The following is a 20,636-nucleotide window of genomic DNA, read 5'->3' on the forward strand; positions in this document are numbered from 1 at the left end:
AAATCAGTTATTCAAAGAAAAGTAAAGGCCATTTTAAACTTAAGCTCAGCAGATACAAATACCTGTTAAAATTTGACTCAAAACGACCAGGAATTACTATTAAAGAATAAATGAAACCCAAAACGAACAGAAATTAAATAAACAATCATAGCAAAAAACATACACCAAGTAATTATATAAATGAATAAATAGATCTTAAAGCGAGTAATGCTTAGACTGAATGTGAAAATCAAGCTTAAAACTAAAAAAAATATTTTGCTTTTGAAGTATAAATAAAACTTAAAACGAACAGAAATTAAACAAACAATAAATGCAAACAAACAAACAATAGATATTAACGTAAATGAATAAATAAATCTTAAAACGAGTGAAACTTAAATTGAATATGCAAAACAAGCTTGAAACGAACAAAAATCACTACAAACAAGAGTTTGGGTATCGCCTCCTTCTCTCACTGTAAAAGTCTAAAACCTACTGCGTCATTGGCGCTTTACTGAAAACCAATTTTATGACAAATGTTTTCTTCTGTACTTAATATTAAAAATAAACATTAAAATTATAGTAAAATTTTGAACTAATGAGCTTTCAGCAATTAATATCATTATACATAAAATATTCAGTTTGATTTATTAACAATTTATAACAATTAATATCATTATATATTAGATATTCAATTCGATGTTGTTTATACTTTCCAATACTGATCAAGACGCATATAGTTTCCAGTGAAGCGCCAATGACGCAGTAGGTTTTAGCCTTTTACGGTGAGAGAAGGAAGCGATACCCAAACTCTTGTTTGTAGTGATTTTTGTTCGTTTCAGACTTGATTTGCATATTCAATTTAAGTTCCACTCGTTTGAAGATTTATTTATTCATTTATGTTAATATCTATGGTATGTCTGTTTGCATTGATTGTTTATTTAATTTCTGTTCGTTTTAAGTTTCATTTATACTTCAATAGCAAAGTATTTTTTTCGTTTTAAGCTTGATTTTCATATTCAATCTAAGCATTACTCGCTTTAAGATCTACTTATTCATTTATATTCTTTTTTTGCTATGATTGTTTATTTAATTTCTGTTCGTTTTGGGTTTCATTTATTCTTTAATAGTAATTTCTGGTCGTTTTGAGTTTGAATTTTAAATGTATATATATCTGCTGAGCTTAAGTTTAAACGGCCTTTACCATTCTTTTAAAAACTTATTTTTCAGGAAGCTTTTTTTAAAATTAATTTTTGTTCGTTTTTGATTGCAGAAATTTTCAAGTTATTAAGAATTCCTTATTTCAAAATCAAACTTAAAAAAAAAAAAAAATCAAATATTCATCAAAGTATCAAAACTGGTATCAAAGTAACAATATCAAAGTGAAAAAAATGGGTTTGTGTCAACCTTAGAGTTTTTATTATCTGATGTTTGAACTATTTTTACCAAAATGGCTATCTCAAATTTTTTATCGGATGGGTTTGGGGAAAAAAGGGCGTGGGGGGGGGGCTAATTGCCCTCAGGTCTCTTTTAACTCTGTAAAAGTGAACTAGAACTTTCAATTTTCAATCAAATGAGCCATTTCTGAAGTTTAACCGAGCATCCCTTCTATAAGAAACATATATGCCCCCAGAGTATAACTTAAAACGTCTGTCCCTGGGGGGTTGTGTCGATCCCAGGGTTTTAATATATGATGTTTGAGCTATTTTTAAAGAAATAGTCACCTCAAATTTTTATCGGATGGGTTTATCCATCCAATAAAACCACAGGCGTGGAGGGCGGGAGGGGCTAGCTACCCTTCGATCTTTTTTACTCTGAGAAAATGAACTAGAACCTTTAATTTCCATTCAAATGATCCCTCTCGGAAGTTTATACGAGCATCCTTTTCATAAGAACCATATACGGCCCCAGGACATAGCTTACAATGCCTGCCCCACGGGCCCTGGCGGGTTTTGTCGCCACTGGAGTTTCTGTTATCTGACCTGTAAACTATTTAAGAAAAATGGCTATCTCAAAGTTTGTATCGGGTGGGTTTGGGAGAAAAAGGGCGTGGGGGGCCTAGGGGCCCTCCGATCTCTTTTGTCTCTTAAAAATTGAACTAGAATTTTCAATTTCCATTCAAATCAGCCCTTGCTTAAGTTTATACGAGCATCCCTTCCGCAAAACATATATGCCTCGCATAACTTGCCACGCCTGCCCCCGGGTCCTAGGTGGTTGTGTTGACACCGGAGTTTTTTTTTCTCTGACCTTTGAACTATTTATAACAACATGAGTATTTCAAAATTTTTATCAGATGCATTTGGGGGAAAAGAGGCGTGGGGGGATACTTGCCCTATGATCTCTTTTGACTCTTAAAAAATTTAACTAGAACTTTCACTTTCCAATCAAATGAGCCTTTTCTGAAGTTTATACGAGCATCCCTTCCAAAACAGCTATATATGCCCCCCGGCAAAACCTACAATGCCTACCCCGGACCCTGAAGGATTATGTCGACTCCTGAGTTTTCGTTATATGATCTTTGAACCATTTTGAAAAAATGGCTCTCTCAAAGCTTTTATCGGATTGGTTTGAGGAAAATAGGGCGTGGAGAGGGAGGGGGAGGGGCTAGTTACCCTCCAATCTCTTTTGACTCTTAAAAAGTGAACGTGAAATTTCAATTTCCAATCATATGAGCGCTCTCCGAAATTTATCCGAGCATCCCTTCCATAAGAACTGTATATGCCCCCAGAGCATTACTTACAACGCCTGCCTCCGGGCCCTGGGAGGGTTGTGTCGACCCCAGAGTTTTCATTATATGATCTTTGAACTATTTTTAAAAAATGGCTATCTCAAAGTTCTTCTCGGATGGGTTTGAGGAAAAAAGGGCATGGAGGTGGAGCTAGTTGCCCTCCAAAATCTTTTGACTCTTTAAAAGTGAACTAGAATTTTCAATTTCCAATCAAATGAGCCCTCTCCAAATTTTTTACAAGCATACCTTCCATAAGAACCATATATGCAATATATAGAACCCCAGAGCAATACTTGCAACACCTGCCCCGGGCCCTAGGGGGTTGCGTCGACACAGGAGTTTTTCTTATCTGACCTTTGAACTATTTTAACGAAATGGCCATACGTAAAGAAGTTTTGTTATATGATCTTTGAACTATTTTTAACAAAATGGCTACCTCAAATTTTTATCAGATATATTTGGGGAAAAAGACCTTGAGGGAGGGGGGGCTAGTTGCCCTCCGATCACTTTTGACTCTTAAAAAGAGCACTAGAACTCTCGATTTTCAATCGAATGAGCACCCTTTGAAGCTTGACAACTCCTTCTATATGAAGTGCCTCTCGGAAAAAAATAAATGGAGTGTGGGGGAGGGTAGCAGCCCTCCGAACATTTTTGACTTTTAAAAAGTGAATTACAACTTTCAATTTCCAGTCAAATGAGTCCTCTATGAGTTTTATACGAGCATCCCTTCCATAAGAACCATATATGTCCCCAGGGCATAGCTTACAACGCCTACCCCCGGGCCCTGGGGGGCTGTGTCGACACCAGAATTTTTGTTATCTGAACTTTGAACTATTTTAAAAAAAATTCTATCTCAAAATTTTATCTGATGCATTTAAGACGTGGAGGGGGGGGGGGGGGGGTATTTGCCCTTCTATCTCTTTTAACTCTTAAAAAGTGAACAAGAAATTTCAATTTCCAATCAAATGAGCCCTCTCCGAAGTTTATTCGAGCATCCCTTCCATAAGAATTATATATGCCCCTAGAGCATTACTTACAACGCCTGCCTCCGGGCCCTGGGGGTTTGCGTTGACACAGGAGTTTTTCTTATCTGACCTTTGAACTATTTTTTAATGAAATGGCTATTTTAAAAATTTTATCGGATGGGCTTGGGGACAAAAGGATGTGTGTGTGTGGGGCGGGGCGGGGGCTAGTTGCCCTCGGATATCTTTTGACTCTTAAAAAGTGAACTAGAACTTTGAATTTCCAATCACAAGAGCCCTCTCTGAAGTTTATACGAGCATCCCTTTCATAAGAACCATATACGCCCCCAGGATAACACTTCAGACGCCTATCCCCCGGGCCCTGGGGGTTGTGTTGACACCGGAGTTTTGTTATGGAATTTTAGAACAATTTAAAAAAAACTGGCTATCTCAAAATTTGTAGCGGGTGGGTTTGGGGAAAAAAGGGCGTGGGGAGGGGGCTAGCTGCCCTTAAATTTCTTGACTTTTAAAAAGTGAACTAGAACTTTCAATTTCCAATCAAATGAGCGTTCTATGAAGTTTATACGAGCATCCCTTTCATAAGAACCATACATGCCTTTAGGGCATAACTTAGACCGCCTTCCAACAGGGGCCCTGGGGGGTTGTATTGACACCAAAGTTTTTCTTATCCGACATTTGAACTATTTTTAACAAAATTTCTATCTCAAAATTTTCATCAGATGGGTTTGGAAAAAGAAGGCGCCGGGGCTAATTGCCCTCGGATCTCTTTTGACTATTAAAAAGTGAACTCTGAACTTTCAATCTCCAATCAAATAAGCCCTCTCTGAAGTTCATACGAGCGTCCCTTCCATAATGAACCATATATGCCCCAGGGCATAACTTACAACACCTGCCCCTGGGCCCTGGAGGGTTGTGTCGAAACCGGAGTTTTTGTTATCTGACTTTTGAACAATTTTTAGCTTAATGGCTGTCTCAAATTTATTATCGGGTGCATTTGGGGAAAGAGGGGCGTGGGGGGCCCAGGTGCCCTCCAATCTCTTTTGACTCTCAAAAACAGAACTAGACATTCCAATTTCCAATCAAATGAGCCCTCTCTGAAGTTTTTACGAGCATCCCTTCCATAAGAACCATATAGTCCCCCAGGGCACAGCTTACAACGTCTGCCCGTAGGCCCTGGGGGCTGTGTCGACTCCGGAGGTTTCGTTCTATGATCTTTGAACTATGTTAAAAAAATGGCTATCTAAAAGTTCTTATCGGATGGGTTTGGGGAAAAACGGCCGTAGAGGGGGGGAGGCCAGGTGCCCTCCAATTTCTTTTGACTCTTGAAAAGTGACCTAGAACTTTCAATTTCCAATCAAATGAGCCCTCTTTGAAGTTTATACGAGCATCCCTTCCATAAGAACCATATATACCCCCAGGGCACAAATTACAACGCCTGCCCCCGGGCCTTGGGGGTTTTTGTCAGCACCGGAGTTTTTGTTGTATGATCATTGAACTATTTTAACAAAATAGCTATCTTAAAAATTTATCAGATTCATTTTCAAAAAAAGGGCGTGGGGGGGGGGGGAGCTGGCAACCCTCCGATATCTTTTGACGCTTAATAAGTGAACTAGAACTTTCCAATGTCAATAAAATGAGCCCTCTCTGAAGTTTATACGAGCATTCCTACCATAAGAACCTTATATGCCCCAAGGGCATAACTTATAGCCCTTGCCCTAAAAACTGGGGGGAGTGTCCTGCTCAAAGATATAATTTCCAGAACTTTCAACTACAATGAACAAAATGGCTATCTCAAAATTTTGATTGGATGTGTTTGGGGAAATGGTGGGCGTGGAACAGTGCCCTTTGAATTTCCAATCGAATGAACCCTTTTTGAAGTTTCTACAACAACACTTTCTATAAAACTTTATATGCCCCCAGGGCAAAACCATACCCTTGCCCTGAGGGCTGTGGGGGGGGTGTCATCCTCGAAGACCTAATTTCCAGAATTTTCAACTGCGTTGAATAAAATGGCTATCTCAAAATTTTCATTGGATGTGCTTTGGGAAAAGGTGGGCGAGAGAGGGGGTTAGTGACCCTCCAATAACTTTCGACTATTAATAAGGGCACTGGCACTTTGAATTTCCAATCGAATGAGCCCTTTTTGAAGTTTCTACGACAAAGCTTTCTACAAAAATCTTATATGCTCCAAGGGCATAACTTGCCCCTGACGGCTGTGGGGGGAGTGTCCTCCTCAAAAACATAATTTCCATCTGGAAATCAACTACGTAGAACAAAATGGCTATCTCAAAATTTTGATTGGATGTGTTTGGGGAAATGGTGGGCGTGGAAGGGGTGTTAGTTGCCCTCTAATCACTTTTGACCCTCGAAAATGTTACTAGAACTCTCGATTTGCAATCCATTAAGTTGCCTTTGAAGTTTATACGCCGGCCTTTTCCATCTGAAATGCCTCTGAAAAAAAATAATAAATAATAAAACATATCACAAAATATTTCTTTTTTTTTGTCTGAACTGCAGAAGAAAACTGTTAAACCCCTTCCCCCAACACTGAACTTGAAGTTAGTTAGACCCAATTTCCCCCTTCCTTTCTACAATAGTACCTGAAAGCTCCAGCTCCATCCCCCAAGCCGTTCTCAAGATTTTGTAGACATGTTATTTCGATCTGGATACACATAGGTGTCTTTGGATCTACCCCCCCCCTCCTGTCAAAACTTAAAATACGATTGCCCCCTTCTATTTTCCCTCAAAGTCTCGACTTAATAAGCTGTTAATTTTTGTGCCCGAGACATTAAAAATATGGTATTTCGATAACCTTGATGCATATAGTGTCTTTTGATTAGTTCAACATACCCCTCAACATTCCCTAAAAGTTTCAATTTAGAACTCTTAGCTGTTCCTGAGATATTGCCACTACGCCATTTTGACAACCTGGCAGCGCATATTATCTTTTAATTTGCCTCAATACTTAACCATGAGTAAATTATGTTTCATAGGAGCTCATAGTGGAAAAAAATAGTTTTGTCAATATTTAGGACAAAAATGGTTTAGACCCCCCCTCAAGATTAAATTTGAATTTCTCTTCCCCCACCGTACCAAATTCCTTTGCCCAAAAGTACCTTAAAGTTTCAACTCTAAACTCCGAGCAGTTCCAAAGATACTATAGACATGGTATTTCGATGAACTGGAAAGAAGTAGTAGCATCCGATTTACCTCCCCCAACCCCAAGTAAAAATCGAAGGCCCACTGGACCCCTCTCTCCACTACTCCCTTAAAGTTTTAACTCAATCACTTAAACCGCTCCCAAAAGATTATAAATAATTTAAAAATGAAGTACACATAGCATTTTTATTCACTCGGGTACGCGTGTCGTTTCCAGGAGTAAACTCATGAAAAGCACAAGCAGTTTTGGCATAGCCAACGATACACAAGAGTTCACTGGAAATATAACTAATCAGGAACAAAAAGTGTTAGGCCAATCCCCCCCTCTTCCCATATTGAGATGTTTGATCCTTTTGACCCTGAGAACGATCCCTGAAAGTTTCGATCCAATTGCACGTCCAACATCAAACAAGCCCCCTCCTCTTTTTCCATTAAAAAGACTGTCTATAAAAATGAGCAACTTGCACATTTTACGGCCCGTGGCACAGGGGCTCATGTCATCATTGGTAGGCCTATTTATTGAGCCTTTCGAGTATTTTGAACAGAAAAGCCATCTCAAAATTCAGACCGGACGTCTTTGGAGATTAGGGAGGACACCCTAGCAAAAGGGCACTAGAGCGTTCAATTTACAATCAAATGAGCCCCCTCTGAAGTTTGTATGACCACCCCTTCTAGACGAAGTGGCCTGGCAAAAAAAAGAAAAAAAGAGGAAAAGACATCATAAAAGTTTTTCTTTCATATCACAAAAATGTCACCAAAATCTAGGAATTTCTTCTAGAATATGATGGCATTTTTCTTTTTTTTTAAACCAAAGAACAGCTAATTAAAGGAGCTTATTATTATAATATTGGCGCATATTTTTTCTCCTAAATTTAAATAAGATAAATTAATCTTGGTTCATTTGCTACCTGTAGAGCTTTTGCAAATAATTTCCTTAAACACGCTGCTTTGTTATTAAAGAAAAATTAATAATAAACAAATAAAAATATAATAAAGAAAACGGGGAAAACGTTCAATAAAGACACACACAACTAAAGTCTAGATTTTTTTATTTCACGCCCGCTAATCGTTTTCAATGGGAAGATTTTTATATTGAACGTTGTGATCTCAGTTAGTTTATGAACAATTTTTTTTTAAGTGGTCTTTTAACCAAAACAATGGGGGTTCCCTAAAATGTGAGCTGATCTGATTAAAAATTTGGGCGCCAAAATAATATCTAGAATGATCTTCATTCCTGTTTTAGTCATTCGGCCACTCCATAATACATTTACCTAGAGCTAAAAAAGTGTCAAAGAATGCTGGTTTGGAAGACACAGGAAAAACCATCTTTGATGTTTTGGATTTTTTTCATTTTTTTTTTTGTTTTCTTTACAAACCACTTAAAATAAACTATTGCCAGAAAACACTGGAAACAGAGGGAAAAGAGGATAAAGAAAAATGAATAAATACCCTGCATTGATGAACTTGATTGCTTCGAAAGCATTGTCAACATTCACAATTGGTAGAATGGGCCCGAAAATTTCTTCTTGCATAACTGGATCAGTTGCCTCAACATCAACAAGAATAGTGGGCTCAATCCACAAGTCTTTCTCATCTGTACTGCCACCAAACGCGATCTTACCACTTTCCAAGAGACGAGATACTCTTCTGAAAAATAAACAAAGTCGATGCTTCATTTTCCACGCAGGTTTACCGGAAAACCGAAAATGATTGAAAAAGATGTTTTTTTTCCGCTAAATACTTCAATAATATCGTGGTCCACCCGCGCACACCTCGTATGCATTTATATCTATTTTTTCTGGAGAAAGAAAAAATAGATCTTAGGACTTTTCAATTGTTCATGAACATAAATAAGGAATATATATATATATATATATATATATATATATATATATATATATATATATATATATATATATATATATATATATATATATATATATATATATATATATATATATATATATATATATATATATAATTTTTTCGATAAATACGTCATTGAAAGGCCGGCAGAAAAAAGCAACCGAGCGAAAAAGCAGCAGTAAGGAATTTTTCATGGTATATATGCAAGAATTTTTTAGGTTTAAACAAAAGCATGAGGTTTTCCTTTGGCAATATCTTTTTAACTAAATTACACATTTTTTTTCCGGCAGCGTTTAACGCAACTTCAAAAATTGCACATTGAGGGTACCCTGTCTAAATATTGTCCAAAATTGTCACATATCAGATGAGCACGCAAGGACCGCTGAAGATTTTCCTGATTATACTTTCGAAAAAATATTATCATCAGTAGTTATAAAGTCTTTTACAAGAAAATACCACAAACTCAAGAGGAGAAATCCGAAAAAATATAAATTATCAAAATTTTATCTCAACAAATCCTTATCGGATTTTAGTATCATGGGAATACATTCCTCCTCATATCTTTCTTGTGGCGCACATCTCAATCAGATCCAATCCGCCTGCGCAAGAAAGCAAGGTGCGATTCTGCGTTGTAATCTTGCATTAGTCCTATTGCCGAATATAAATAACCGCCTTTTGCAGGGGCTCCCCTAGCCTTACTAGCACAACTCCAGAAGGTCCTAAATAGGACTTCAAGGGGAGTTGTAGCACCGCTCACGTTACTTTACATCTTCTTAGGGAAAGATTGGTCGTGGCGTCAAAGGTTGTTTTCTACAAGTTCATCCACAACCTTCCCTCCGACGAGCCTCCTGTACTTGTACTGTAGTTTGCTAAACCAATCCGGCAAAAATAATAAAACACGACACGATCACATTGCCTATAAGATAAAAAATTCCACACTGTGTACTTGACAAACAGTTTTGTAAGACGCTGCACCTCCATTTGAAATGGTCTCCTAACGGAGGCTATCCCTAAAAACACATCCGTTGATTCCTTTAAAGGATATTCAATAGATAACATCATACAAAGAAAACCTAGGTGAATGGTTGACAAGAGGCATATAAGGCTCAAGGTTTCAGAGACCTGTCACATAATAGTTATAAAAAAAACCTCGACCTCTAACCAACTCGTACATTTAGGTTTTCAATTAGCAAAAAGTAATTTAATTTCAATTTTTATCCTTTTTGAAGCTTCGCACTTGCTAAGTAAAAGAACACTTCTTTAAATATAGACATAGGCTGTAGTCGAATCCAGAACACCCCAAACAACGCCATTAATGAAGTTTGCTAACCCGCGTTCCATGCGAAAGAGCCCTTGGGATTTCAAGGGACCTACAAACACGCAATATTTTTATTATGTCTACTGTTTCGCAACACAATTACTTCTTTCAAATTTATGATATATATCTAAAAATTTTATCGTGACAAGGGAGGTCTAGCTTTCACTTTGCTGGCAAAACGGTCTACAACCCATTAAAAGTGAAGTGCTCCAGCTTTCAAATGATGGTGCCGAGGAAGCTAGTAATAACACTTGCAAAAATTGAGCTGAACGGACTAAAAAAAAGTTCAAAAAACAAGATCTAAATTTTGTAATAAAACTTTTGGTACTTGTCGGTTATTGGAAACACCCAAAAAGTAAAGCTATGTTAATCCTAATGAACAATAGCAATACATTATGATAAAATAATATTTCAGAAACAAAATTATGGAAACCTAAAGTAACACAACACACACCCCTAAATTGTAAATATATAGCCCAAAGTAAATAGGTCCAATTCATTGTATCATCCATTACATGTTTTTGTAGCTATGAAACCGGTTTTCTGAGATGTAACCTGAGCGTAATTCTTGAATGTGTTTCCAATAACAGACAAGTACCCAACTTTTTATACTAAACACATGGAACTAACTCCATCGTTTCTGGACCATATCTATCTGCGTAATAACACTTTTTTGCCTGCAACACCACAAAATCTACAAAGATCAACTCGAATAAATCAGCAAAACTACGGAGACTAGAAAAAATCTGATAACAATTTTAAACTCACCGTAAAAAGTAGGCAGAAGCAACCTCCTAAGCCTTTGCCCTTTTTTTGTATGCATAACACCCAAACTTTGGAAAGGAAAAAATAAAACTTCGAAGAATTAATATGTAAAAATTTCGGATGCCGGGTGATTATATATATATATATATATATATATATATATATATATATATATATATATATATATATATATATATATATATATATATATATATATATATATATATATATTCAAAAGGGGAAAAAAGGGGAAAACCAAATGGGGAAAAGCCTTACCATACAAAGTTGGCACAAGCAACCTCCTAAGCCTTTACCCTTTTTGTATGCATAAAAATACCCAGACTTTGGCAAGGAAAAAATAAAAATTTTAAAGAATTACTATTTAAAAATTACAAGTGACGAAAAATGTTGTAACATTTTTTTTTTAGGAATAACCCACTCGTCAACATTCAAAAGGGGCAAGCCTAATTTTAGAGCCAACGCCCGACAAGCGCCAAAAAAACTACCCTAATAACAATTTAATCATCCTCAACACAAAAGAGACTGCAATAGAGCTTACTTGAAATGCCTTTCATTGACGATACGTCCCAAACAAGGAGAGTCCTGTGGCTTCTCTCCATACCACTCTTTCAAGACTTCTTTAGCTTTTGTAATGAACTTCTTCTCAACTTCTTTCGTGCACAAAATATAGTCAGGAGCAATGCATGTTTGACCAAGGTTAGTAAATTTTCCCCATAAAATTCTTCTTACTGTTATTTCCATATCTGCTGTACCGTCAATATACGTAGGACTGTAAAAGTGGCATTTTGAATAAGACTTTGGGTTTGAACTACGGTAGGTGTTATTTCCTCTATTTTTTCAGTGACTGATATAGTGAATAAACAACTGTATCCTAATTTACTAATCATTCAAGAAATACAGCGTCATTTTAATGTGCCCAAGAAAGCCTTTTATTGCCTTTCCGGTTTTTTTCTTTCTTGCATGTTTCGAGATTGTGTTTCACCTAGGCAAAAGAATGCGTGTCTCATTGCTTTTTTTAGGCGGGGGGTGGGGGATTAAAGGAATACGTGGTTAAGATCTTATACCTTTAAGGACAAATCCTGAAAGGTGATGAGAGCCACCAATAAGACAATTCTATACAGAGCAATTCTATACAGTTGCTAACGTGTAATTATTCAAAAGTGTTTCAAGATACGAAGTTAAAGCTTTCTATTATTATTAGCTAAGAGTGGGCTAGTAATTTACAATTCTCGTTTTGACAGTGGTATGCTCATTGCTCTTATTTGTAGTTGCTTTTAAACCTGGTCTGCATTTTCTTTATTTTTTTTTTTACAATCATCTGCGTTTCTAGCCCTACTCCCCTGAATTAGGAAAACTAGAAGAAAAAAAAATCTAGTAACTATAACATAAATTTTTTGATAAGACAGATGACACTTTACAAGTCCATTAAAAATGTCCCTAAAAATAGTAGTCGTGATTTTTACTCTTAAACCAGCCCTATAATTAAATATAATAATTAGAACAATGTCCACTTTTGATTCCTTGCGTGCTTTTACAACCAACATAAAAATTGGTTAGTCACTTGTGGCATTCCACAGGGTGAAACTATCCGATTTATGTGTTATCTTCGATATAAGTAACTAACTGTAATGCCTGAAAATTGCTACCAAACAAGAAGGGGGATTAAATGGTCGCAGGACCGACATTTTAAGGAGAAATGGTGGAGAACTACAATAGCAGCTACTATTTTATTACTAACTGAGCCTTCGTAGGCTCTAAAAAAGGAGTCATTTCCCTTGCATCAACTGCTTTATACCATCCGGTTCTCAGTCATGGATACCGCTTTATCCGGCAATGCTTTGCCCAAGACTCATCTTTTTTGCAGTGCATTTTACTGCCAGGGTAATCTTCTTCACCCCTAATTTTGCACTCAAAACTCCTTTCCCAAGTCGTAATCAGAGCCTTCAATATCTTACTTCATTTCATAGCAGCATCAAATTAATTATTATTGGGTTTGATTCAGCCTCCTGTTCACTGCCTTTTCCTATAGAGTTAAATTTGTAATCATATATCGATCCAAAACTTGCCACAGACAAATAAAGATCCATTGAACTCCAATGAATCCTCTTTCGAGACAAGATTGATTTGATTAAAATTTCTCAAAAAGCCAAGGCTAAACGCACGTTTGTGAAAAATAAGTAAAAGAAAAAAGACATAAAACAATAAAGCAACATCAGCGATTAATACAAACGAAACCGAACAAAAACACAAACAAGAACGAAGACAAAAAAGATCCCACTAAATCTGTATTGTTGTGAAGGTTTTACCTAAGCTGGAACGAAACTTCTTTGTTTTCAAGAATTGACCTGTTGTTTGCTCTAGCGCTTATGCTTAGGCTCCCTTCCGTTCTCAGAGGACATATTGAGGCGCCACTGCTTTGACAGGGTCTGAACCAATGCTGGTTATGACGATATGTCCAGTACTCTTCTAGATAGCCCTACAATACGTTAATGGTCGAAGCTTTCAATCAATATCTTTGTTATATGCCTTGTGGTCATCGTCCATCAATACCTCCTTCAATTATTTCTAGAACGATCGAGAGCTATTCTTTTCACATATACAAACCAGCGTGGTTGCTGCCGTTTGATTTTATCTAGGATTGTGTCTTGAGATTTCAGCCGTCTTCGCATCTCCCTGCTTATCATACGGTCGGTGGAACTTATCTTAGCGATGCAGCGGAAGCACAGCATCTCATACGCGATGAGTTGCTCTCGTTTTCTGTCTTCAGGGTCTAAGTATCAGACCCATACAGGACAATATCAAAGGACAGGCATAATAAAAAATACAGGACAGGCATAATCAAACTGGTGAAGAGATGATTAGCTGGTTCAAGAGGTAGGACCATTTTCAGATTTTCGATCGTCTCTTAAAGCTAGAGCTATCTAGCGTTAGATATCGGTGCTATGGCAGTTGTCGACTATCTCACCCACTATGATTATAAACTCCTGCAAACATCTCTTGAGAAAACACTGTGCTAATGGTATTCTGTAAAATTAAGTAGGTATAGCCCTGGTCTACAAGGTTAAGTTGATATATGACAACAGGCGTTTTTAGCAACCAAGAAAAATCTGCCTCCGTCAAGAGCCACCGTTTTGGTCTTTGAAATATATATCCTATCTACCGAAAAAGTCATCGCAGATACGTGATATTCTAATCAAATTATTTGTAATATAGACACTTCCAATAAATATAGATACTTTCAATAAATGAAAAAAATAATCAAGAAACAATTTTGGATGGTTTTACTCAATGAAAGTGAAACAAAAACACGGCTTTCGGATTGACTTCAACAGGGTAATGATATCGATACCATTAGTTGATGCTTTTTACTTCTTTTTTTTGTTGGGTTTTGTCTTTAGTTTTTAGGCTGATTTATTTTACTCAATTGTAGATATGCATTAAACTTTTAGTTTTCTTCTAAACTATCTATTAGAATAATAGATAATAGATGTCACACAGCCTCAAAGAAAAATGTAAATATTTGTACATTCCTTTTGTGTTGACAATAAAATCTATTTGTCCGCAAAATGTTTAACTTAACAAACTTCGTCTTTATGTAATTCATAGCACAGGGAACATTTTTATGATTCCCTATAAGACGTAACAGATTGTGATATGGAAAAAAGCACATTCATGTATTAAGTATTTCAATCAAATGGAGAAAAGAAAAGAACAAAGAAAAGAAAAAAAGAACAAAATCACGTAACGATAAACACATATCAAAAAACTAAAAGATAGGTGACAAACATACCGCAATTTGTCCCAGAGATGTAAATCCGAGGAGAATAACACTAAATTATAAATAATTTTTTTTTTTGACACACACGCAAAAGAAAAAAAAAATCCATCCGAACCTCAGAAGTTGTTTACGATTTTTCAAAAGATAATTTAATTTATTGAAATTATTTTAAATTTTTTGTTACTCTTGGGGAATAATTCATCACTATGACATATCTCTAAAAGAAACAATAATATTGGATTAGAATATTTCTAAAAGACTAGAAGAATAATGCTGGAAGAATGAACGTCTAATTTCTAGACTTGGATCTCATGGAAAAGATCTGAGGTGCTAGGCGTTTCCTCCACCCGGAAAATTTCCCTCCCTCCGCGGAAAATACCTCCCCCATATTTCACCTGGACTATTTTGGATGTTCAATATGGGGGAAATTAAAAGTTCTATTCACCTGTTTAAGTCAGCTCGAAAGGTTATGTGTATTAAGGTGAAACTTAGAGGAATATTAAGGGGTATGTTTAACTAAATTAAAAGATACTATGTGTATCGAGTTTTTCAAAAAATAGTATCTGAAATATCCCGAGAACGGCTTCAGGGCTTGTTGAGGGGGATTTTAAAAAATGGTTGGAGCGCAATCAGTCCCGCTCCCATGCCGTTTTAGCTGCAATCTCCCCAAAAACATCTACTCAGAAAAATCTGACTTTGGAACAGGCATCTTATTCAAAATAGTCGAAAAGTCAAAATAACTATGCTTCCAGGATGACAAATTCCCACAGCCCCTGGGGTAAGTACTGTACATTATATAAGCCCATTGTTTACATATAAGGTTGATTACTGGGAAAAGGGTCATCCGTTTTATCCCGAGTCTCTAAAAAGGCTAAGGGTATAAAGGTAAAACCTTTCGGAAATGTTGGGGGGGATGTCAAGCAAAATCAAAACACACTATATGATGGAAGGCTGTCAAAAGGGTACAATAGCAATATCTAAGGAATGACTAAGCGTAGCAAGTTGGAACTTTAAAATCATGTTGAGAAAGAAATTGAAAAAGAAACGGAAGAGAGCCCGGCCCCCGCCTCTAACCCTTATAGATCCCCCTCCCCCTGATACTGACAAGAATTTTATTTTTAAAAATTTAAAGCCATTTTATTCGAAATGGTTCCAAGGTCTATTAACTATGCCTCCGAGGATGCCATACCCTCACAGCCATCAGGTAAGGATTGCAAATTATCCAATATGTCCATTCTTAACATGCAGGTTTCATCATTGGGAAATGTTTGATCATTGGTGTGCCCGAAAAGACTAAGGGTATTGAGGTGAAATGTTGATGGGTAGGTTGAGCTAAATCAAAAGACACTATCTGTATCTAAGTTATGAAAAAAGGGGCATCTACAATGTCTTAGGAGCAGCCAAGAGTCTGAATATTCAATCAAAAGATATTATGTGCACCTCATTGTCAGACGGGCAAATCCGAAATATCCCAGGAACAGCTAATGGCATTTCGTTGAAACTTTCAGGAAATGTTGAGGGGGTGTTGAAACAAATCAAATGCCACTCATTAGAATTATTAAATTAAAACATGGTATTTTATTTGTTATACCAGAGAAATGAAAAACTGGAGAAATATTCTTTGTTTGAAAAAAAAAGAAAAAAAGTTTGGCAATCTGGCAATGAACAGAAATTAATAAAAAAAAATAATTAAACTAGAACACCTCCCCCCGAGGTGGTTTCAGGCACCCATCCCTCACTCAACAACGACCCACCGACATTCCTTCACAATAGCTGATGCAAAATTAAATCTAACTGTAGACATTAAACTTTCATCAGACATAACCTGAATCAACTTGGTCGTTACCAGGAGAAGAAAAAAAGTTTGGCAATCAAAAATTAACAGAAATTAATTTAAAAAAAATTAAACTAGAACACATCCCCCCGAGGTGGATTCAGGCGCCCCTCCCCCTCCCCACTCAGCAACGACCCACCGACAATCCTTCACAATAGCTGATGCAAAATTAAACCTAACTGTAGACATCAAACTTTCATCCAACATAACCTGAATCAACTTGGTCGTTACCAGGACAGTACTAATACCCCCCCCCTTTCAGGACCAACAATAAAAAATTTCTTAGACCACACTGCTTTTCCATTTACGAAAATTTAAGGGAGTTTAAGAGAGAAAAGCGGGTTTAATTTAAATCAAGCAGTGACAAATGTACTAAAAACAAAAACAACAACAAAACAATAATTAATAATAATAAAAAAAATCCGAATATTTCGACTCTACATCCGGGAGCCTTTATCAACGGGAAAGATAAAAAAAGAAAAAAAAAACAAGAGAGAAAAAAAAAACAAATTTAATTTGTTTGTCTTTTGTTCTTTTTTTAATGGGACTTGATTTCTTGATTTTGACACTAAAAGATCTTGGCGATCGAAACTAATCTAGTTTCCTCAATTACCAAAAATCCATAGAATTTAGAAAAGAAGAAGTCGAGCTCAAGGACTCACTAATGAAAAAATGCATGAATTACCAACGTAATGAATTACCAATTCTAAGTATTATACCAACGCATTGCCCCTACATTCTTACCTTTTGCCTCCAAGTTCAAGCGTACAGGGAGTTAAGAATTTATTTGAAGCTTCTCGAACGATTCGTCCAACTGTTGCAGCACCAGTGTAAAATATATAGTCAAACTTTTGCTTCAGAAGTTCTTGGGTTTCCTGTGCTCCTCCACAGACAACACGGTAACATTCCTAATTTTTTTTAAAAAGAAATTACAGTTAACGAAAAAAAAATTAGTAAAGATTAAACACCTACGGAGACAATGCTGTGATTCCAAAATACAAAGAAAGAGATTAAAACAAAAAATTTGAACCATAATAGGAATACGAGGGATTTTATTTTAAATTCTACATATGGGTATAAATTAAAGTATCTATTTGCTTGTGGTTTCGCTCAGGTTATGCTGCAGAGACAAGTCACCATTCAAACCAGACACCGAGCTTAAAAAACAAAAAACGAAAGAAACTAGGATCTTCTATTTGTGTGGATGTTTGAACCTCGAACATTTACGCAAATTCAGGGTCCTATTCGTGCTTAAACTTGTACCAAGCCCAGTTAAACTTAAACGTTGACACAGTTAAAGCTAAAAAGGAATTTGGAACGAGGAATTTATATCGGTTGAACGTTGAACTGCTTGGCTATAATGGGACATCCGAAAGTAGCATCGTGACCCAGCGGTAGGGGCTGACTTGAGTGCAAGAAGTCGTGGGATCGAGTCCCATCGATGGTAGATTTTTAGTATCCTGTTTCCATCTTTACCTGGCCTGGGATAGTGGCGAAAAGCCTTCTATAACAGAAGCTGCTATAAAAAGCTACCAGAACCAACCAGATACCAACCAGAACAAACCATATAGGGCAGAACCAACCAGACCGCAGATTCAATTGTATTTGCATGCTTGTCAAATATCCAGATTACATGAAAGCTCAACACAGTAATCTTATAATAAATCCTACCTATACACTTATAGATTAAACCTGAAAGACATAAACACATGAAAACCATAAGAATTGGCTTTCAGCAATTAACTTCAGAAATGTTTAACTCAAGAAACAGAAAAAGAAAAAAAAAACAAATCCCCTTAAACAAACAATAAAACAAAACCATGTTCTGCTTCTTTGGTTCTTAAGCACGGAATTTCTGTTAGATACAGAGCTTATTTGTACATAGAAGCCATGTTAAGCAGATACATTCCCAATCAAAATCAGTACCTAATTCTTCATTTCTCATTACTTTGTCATGAATTCTCTACCTTCTTCATCCATAAATATTGCCATAAAAGTAATGCACATTCTATCATTAGGTTCCCCCCCAACCCCCCGCCAAAAAAAAATACAGAAAAATTCTAGAATATAGATAAATTCTAATTTGGATCCAAATACAAGTTTTCGGTTTTTGAAGTCCCTAAGGCTAAATTGAAATATAAATGTCCTAAAACAAATAACAGAATGCAACCAACACGTCTCGCAAATGGCTTCTGGTTTCCACCATTGTCGGTATTCAAGGATTTCTGAACTTATTGATTTCAAGGCTAATAATTCATTACAGAAGTCGAAAAAATCAACACACGGCAAGCTAATATTCAAGGAGTGTTCTTTGACTTTCACCACAGCTGGTAACTAAAAGTACAACATGAGCTAGATCAAGAAAAAGATACTATGCAGCAATGAATCCACTCAGGACTCACTCGAAGCCAACGTCAAACTCCTGAGCTGATCATTTTTATTTGAAAAATCTGACAATTCAAGCCTATGGCCAGGAGAAAAAGACAGTTTTTAATTATAAAAATATACTTAATTTTCCTGGCTTAATAGATCCTGGCACTGTTTCTAGTAAAGAAGATATCAAATTATAACTAAGAGCGGTCTTTTTAGCAGGTGGTAGCCACTAAAATTATCGAACACGTATGCAAGTTTTAAATTCTATAGTCACTATATAGGCTATATAATTTCTGCACGTTTTAAGTTCAACATCTTTCCTTACCCAGGAAGCATTAATTTTTGTTTTCGTCGAATTTCGATTCTTATTTTGATTTCGTTTTTCTGTTTATTATGTAAAAGAATAATTTTCGAAATATGTCTCCTTTTCAGGAAAAGGAAAATGATTCTCAAGCCTTAAGGGTTTCGGGGAAGTGAGTCCTAATTTTCTTTGTGATAGTTTTTGTTTCTTTTATGTTTGACTTTATCATTGTCGAAACGAATTATCTGCTTATTTTTGGGTTAATTTCTCTATTTGAAATAACTTCTATTCAAGAGCGGATCCAGGATTTTTTTTTAGGGGGGAGGGGGCAAAACAGGTTGATCCAATAAACTTGCGTTAGGAGCAAGTTTAATTAACGCAAACTTGCGTTACCTAAGTAAATTACACTGCTTGAGACTACGTTAGGGGGGTGCGAGCCCCCTCACCCCCCCCCTGGATCCACCACTGCTTCTATTTGTTTCACGTTGAACAATATGAGATTAATTCTCCTTATTTTAAGTTTTTACATCATTCTTTACGGTTCGTTGAAACTTTGTTTCTATTTGTTCCTTATAAAGTTCTCCTACTGTGTTTTTTTATTTATACAATTAAACTTTATTTGACATTATTATGCATTAATAGTAGCGATAATTGCAACGCTACTCGGTGTAGCAGTAGCAATAACCGTATTACCTACATTATCATTATATTAGATCTCATCTTCCTCAGCTCTAACAATCTAATTCCAATCTCCCCACTTTATATCCAGTATTTCTCCCTCCTAGACTACCATCTTTGTCGCCATAACATTTTACCTCAAACTCACTCAAAAGACAACCAACTCCTCGCCACCAGCTGCCTCGCACAAGGCCCGTTCTTATACTTATCTATGTTCTAAGATCTTACATCTTTTGACAAAGAACGCTTAAAAGTGAAGTCTTAGCACTAAGATCTTACATCTTATGGCGTTCTTTTGCAAACGTCTTTCATCATTCTGCTCTGATCAGCGGTCTAAGAACAATGATGAGTATATCATCAACGTTGTCTTATCATTTTTCTATATGGCAGAAGGATGGAGTCCTTCACACTTTTTGCTAACATCAGTGAGCTGTTAAATCTTAGAACAAAGATCAGTTGAAAGAACGGAAATCTTTGCAGAAAGATGTGAGATCTTAGATGTAAGATCTTAGTGCAAAAGAACGGGCCTACAAACTCTCCATCATTATGTCTAAAACCTTCTCCGACATAAAAATCAACATTAATTTGAGCCGTGTCGATCCTGAATCGTAGCACCTGGGCTAAAGGTAGGGGAGGGGGATTGGCAGGTGAAAAAACTAGTGAAAAGGGTACTTGAAAAGGACTATATAAATCAATATTTGCGACCAGAATCGGATTAAGACTTCAAGAAGATAAAAATACTAGCGAGAGGACAACACTATAAAGTTCCTGATTCCAATTCTGATCCCAAGTATTCGATTCCGATACGAATCTACGCATACACATCATTTCGTTTGTTCTTATTTTATTGTCT

General features: G+C 36.4%; 1 protein-coding gene across 3 annotated transcripts in view; it reads right to left on the reverse strand.

Annotated features, from left to right (window-relative positions):
* Aldh-III (Aldehyde dehydrogenase type III) overlaps window positions 1-20,636 on the reverse strand; it is a 110,586-nt gene that overhangs the window by 26,891 nt on the left and 63,059 nt on the right. For all 3 annotated transcript variants that reach the window (XM_089100610.1, XM_089100611.1, XM_089100608.1), the window contains exons 5-7: window positions 17,176-17,339; window positions 11,358-11,588; window positions 8,299-8,496 (exon numbers count right to left, since the gene is read on the reverse strand). In XM_089100610.1, coding sequence (XP_088956736.1) covers window positions 8,299-8,496; window positions 11,358-11,588; window positions 17,176-17,339 — 593 coding nt within the window. The remainder of the gene's footprint in view (window positions 1-8,298; window positions 8,497-11,357; window positions 11,589-17,175; window positions 17,340-20,636) is intronic.

Source organism: Artemia sp. Qi Xiang Cuo, chromosome 14, assembly GCF_049724085.1.
Source record: "Artemia sp. Qi Xiang Cuo chromosome 14, ASM4972408v1, whole genome shotgun sequence".
NCBI lineage: Eukaryota > Metazoa > Arthropoda > Branchiopoda > Anostraca > Artemiidae > Artemia > Artemia sp. Qi Xiang Cuo.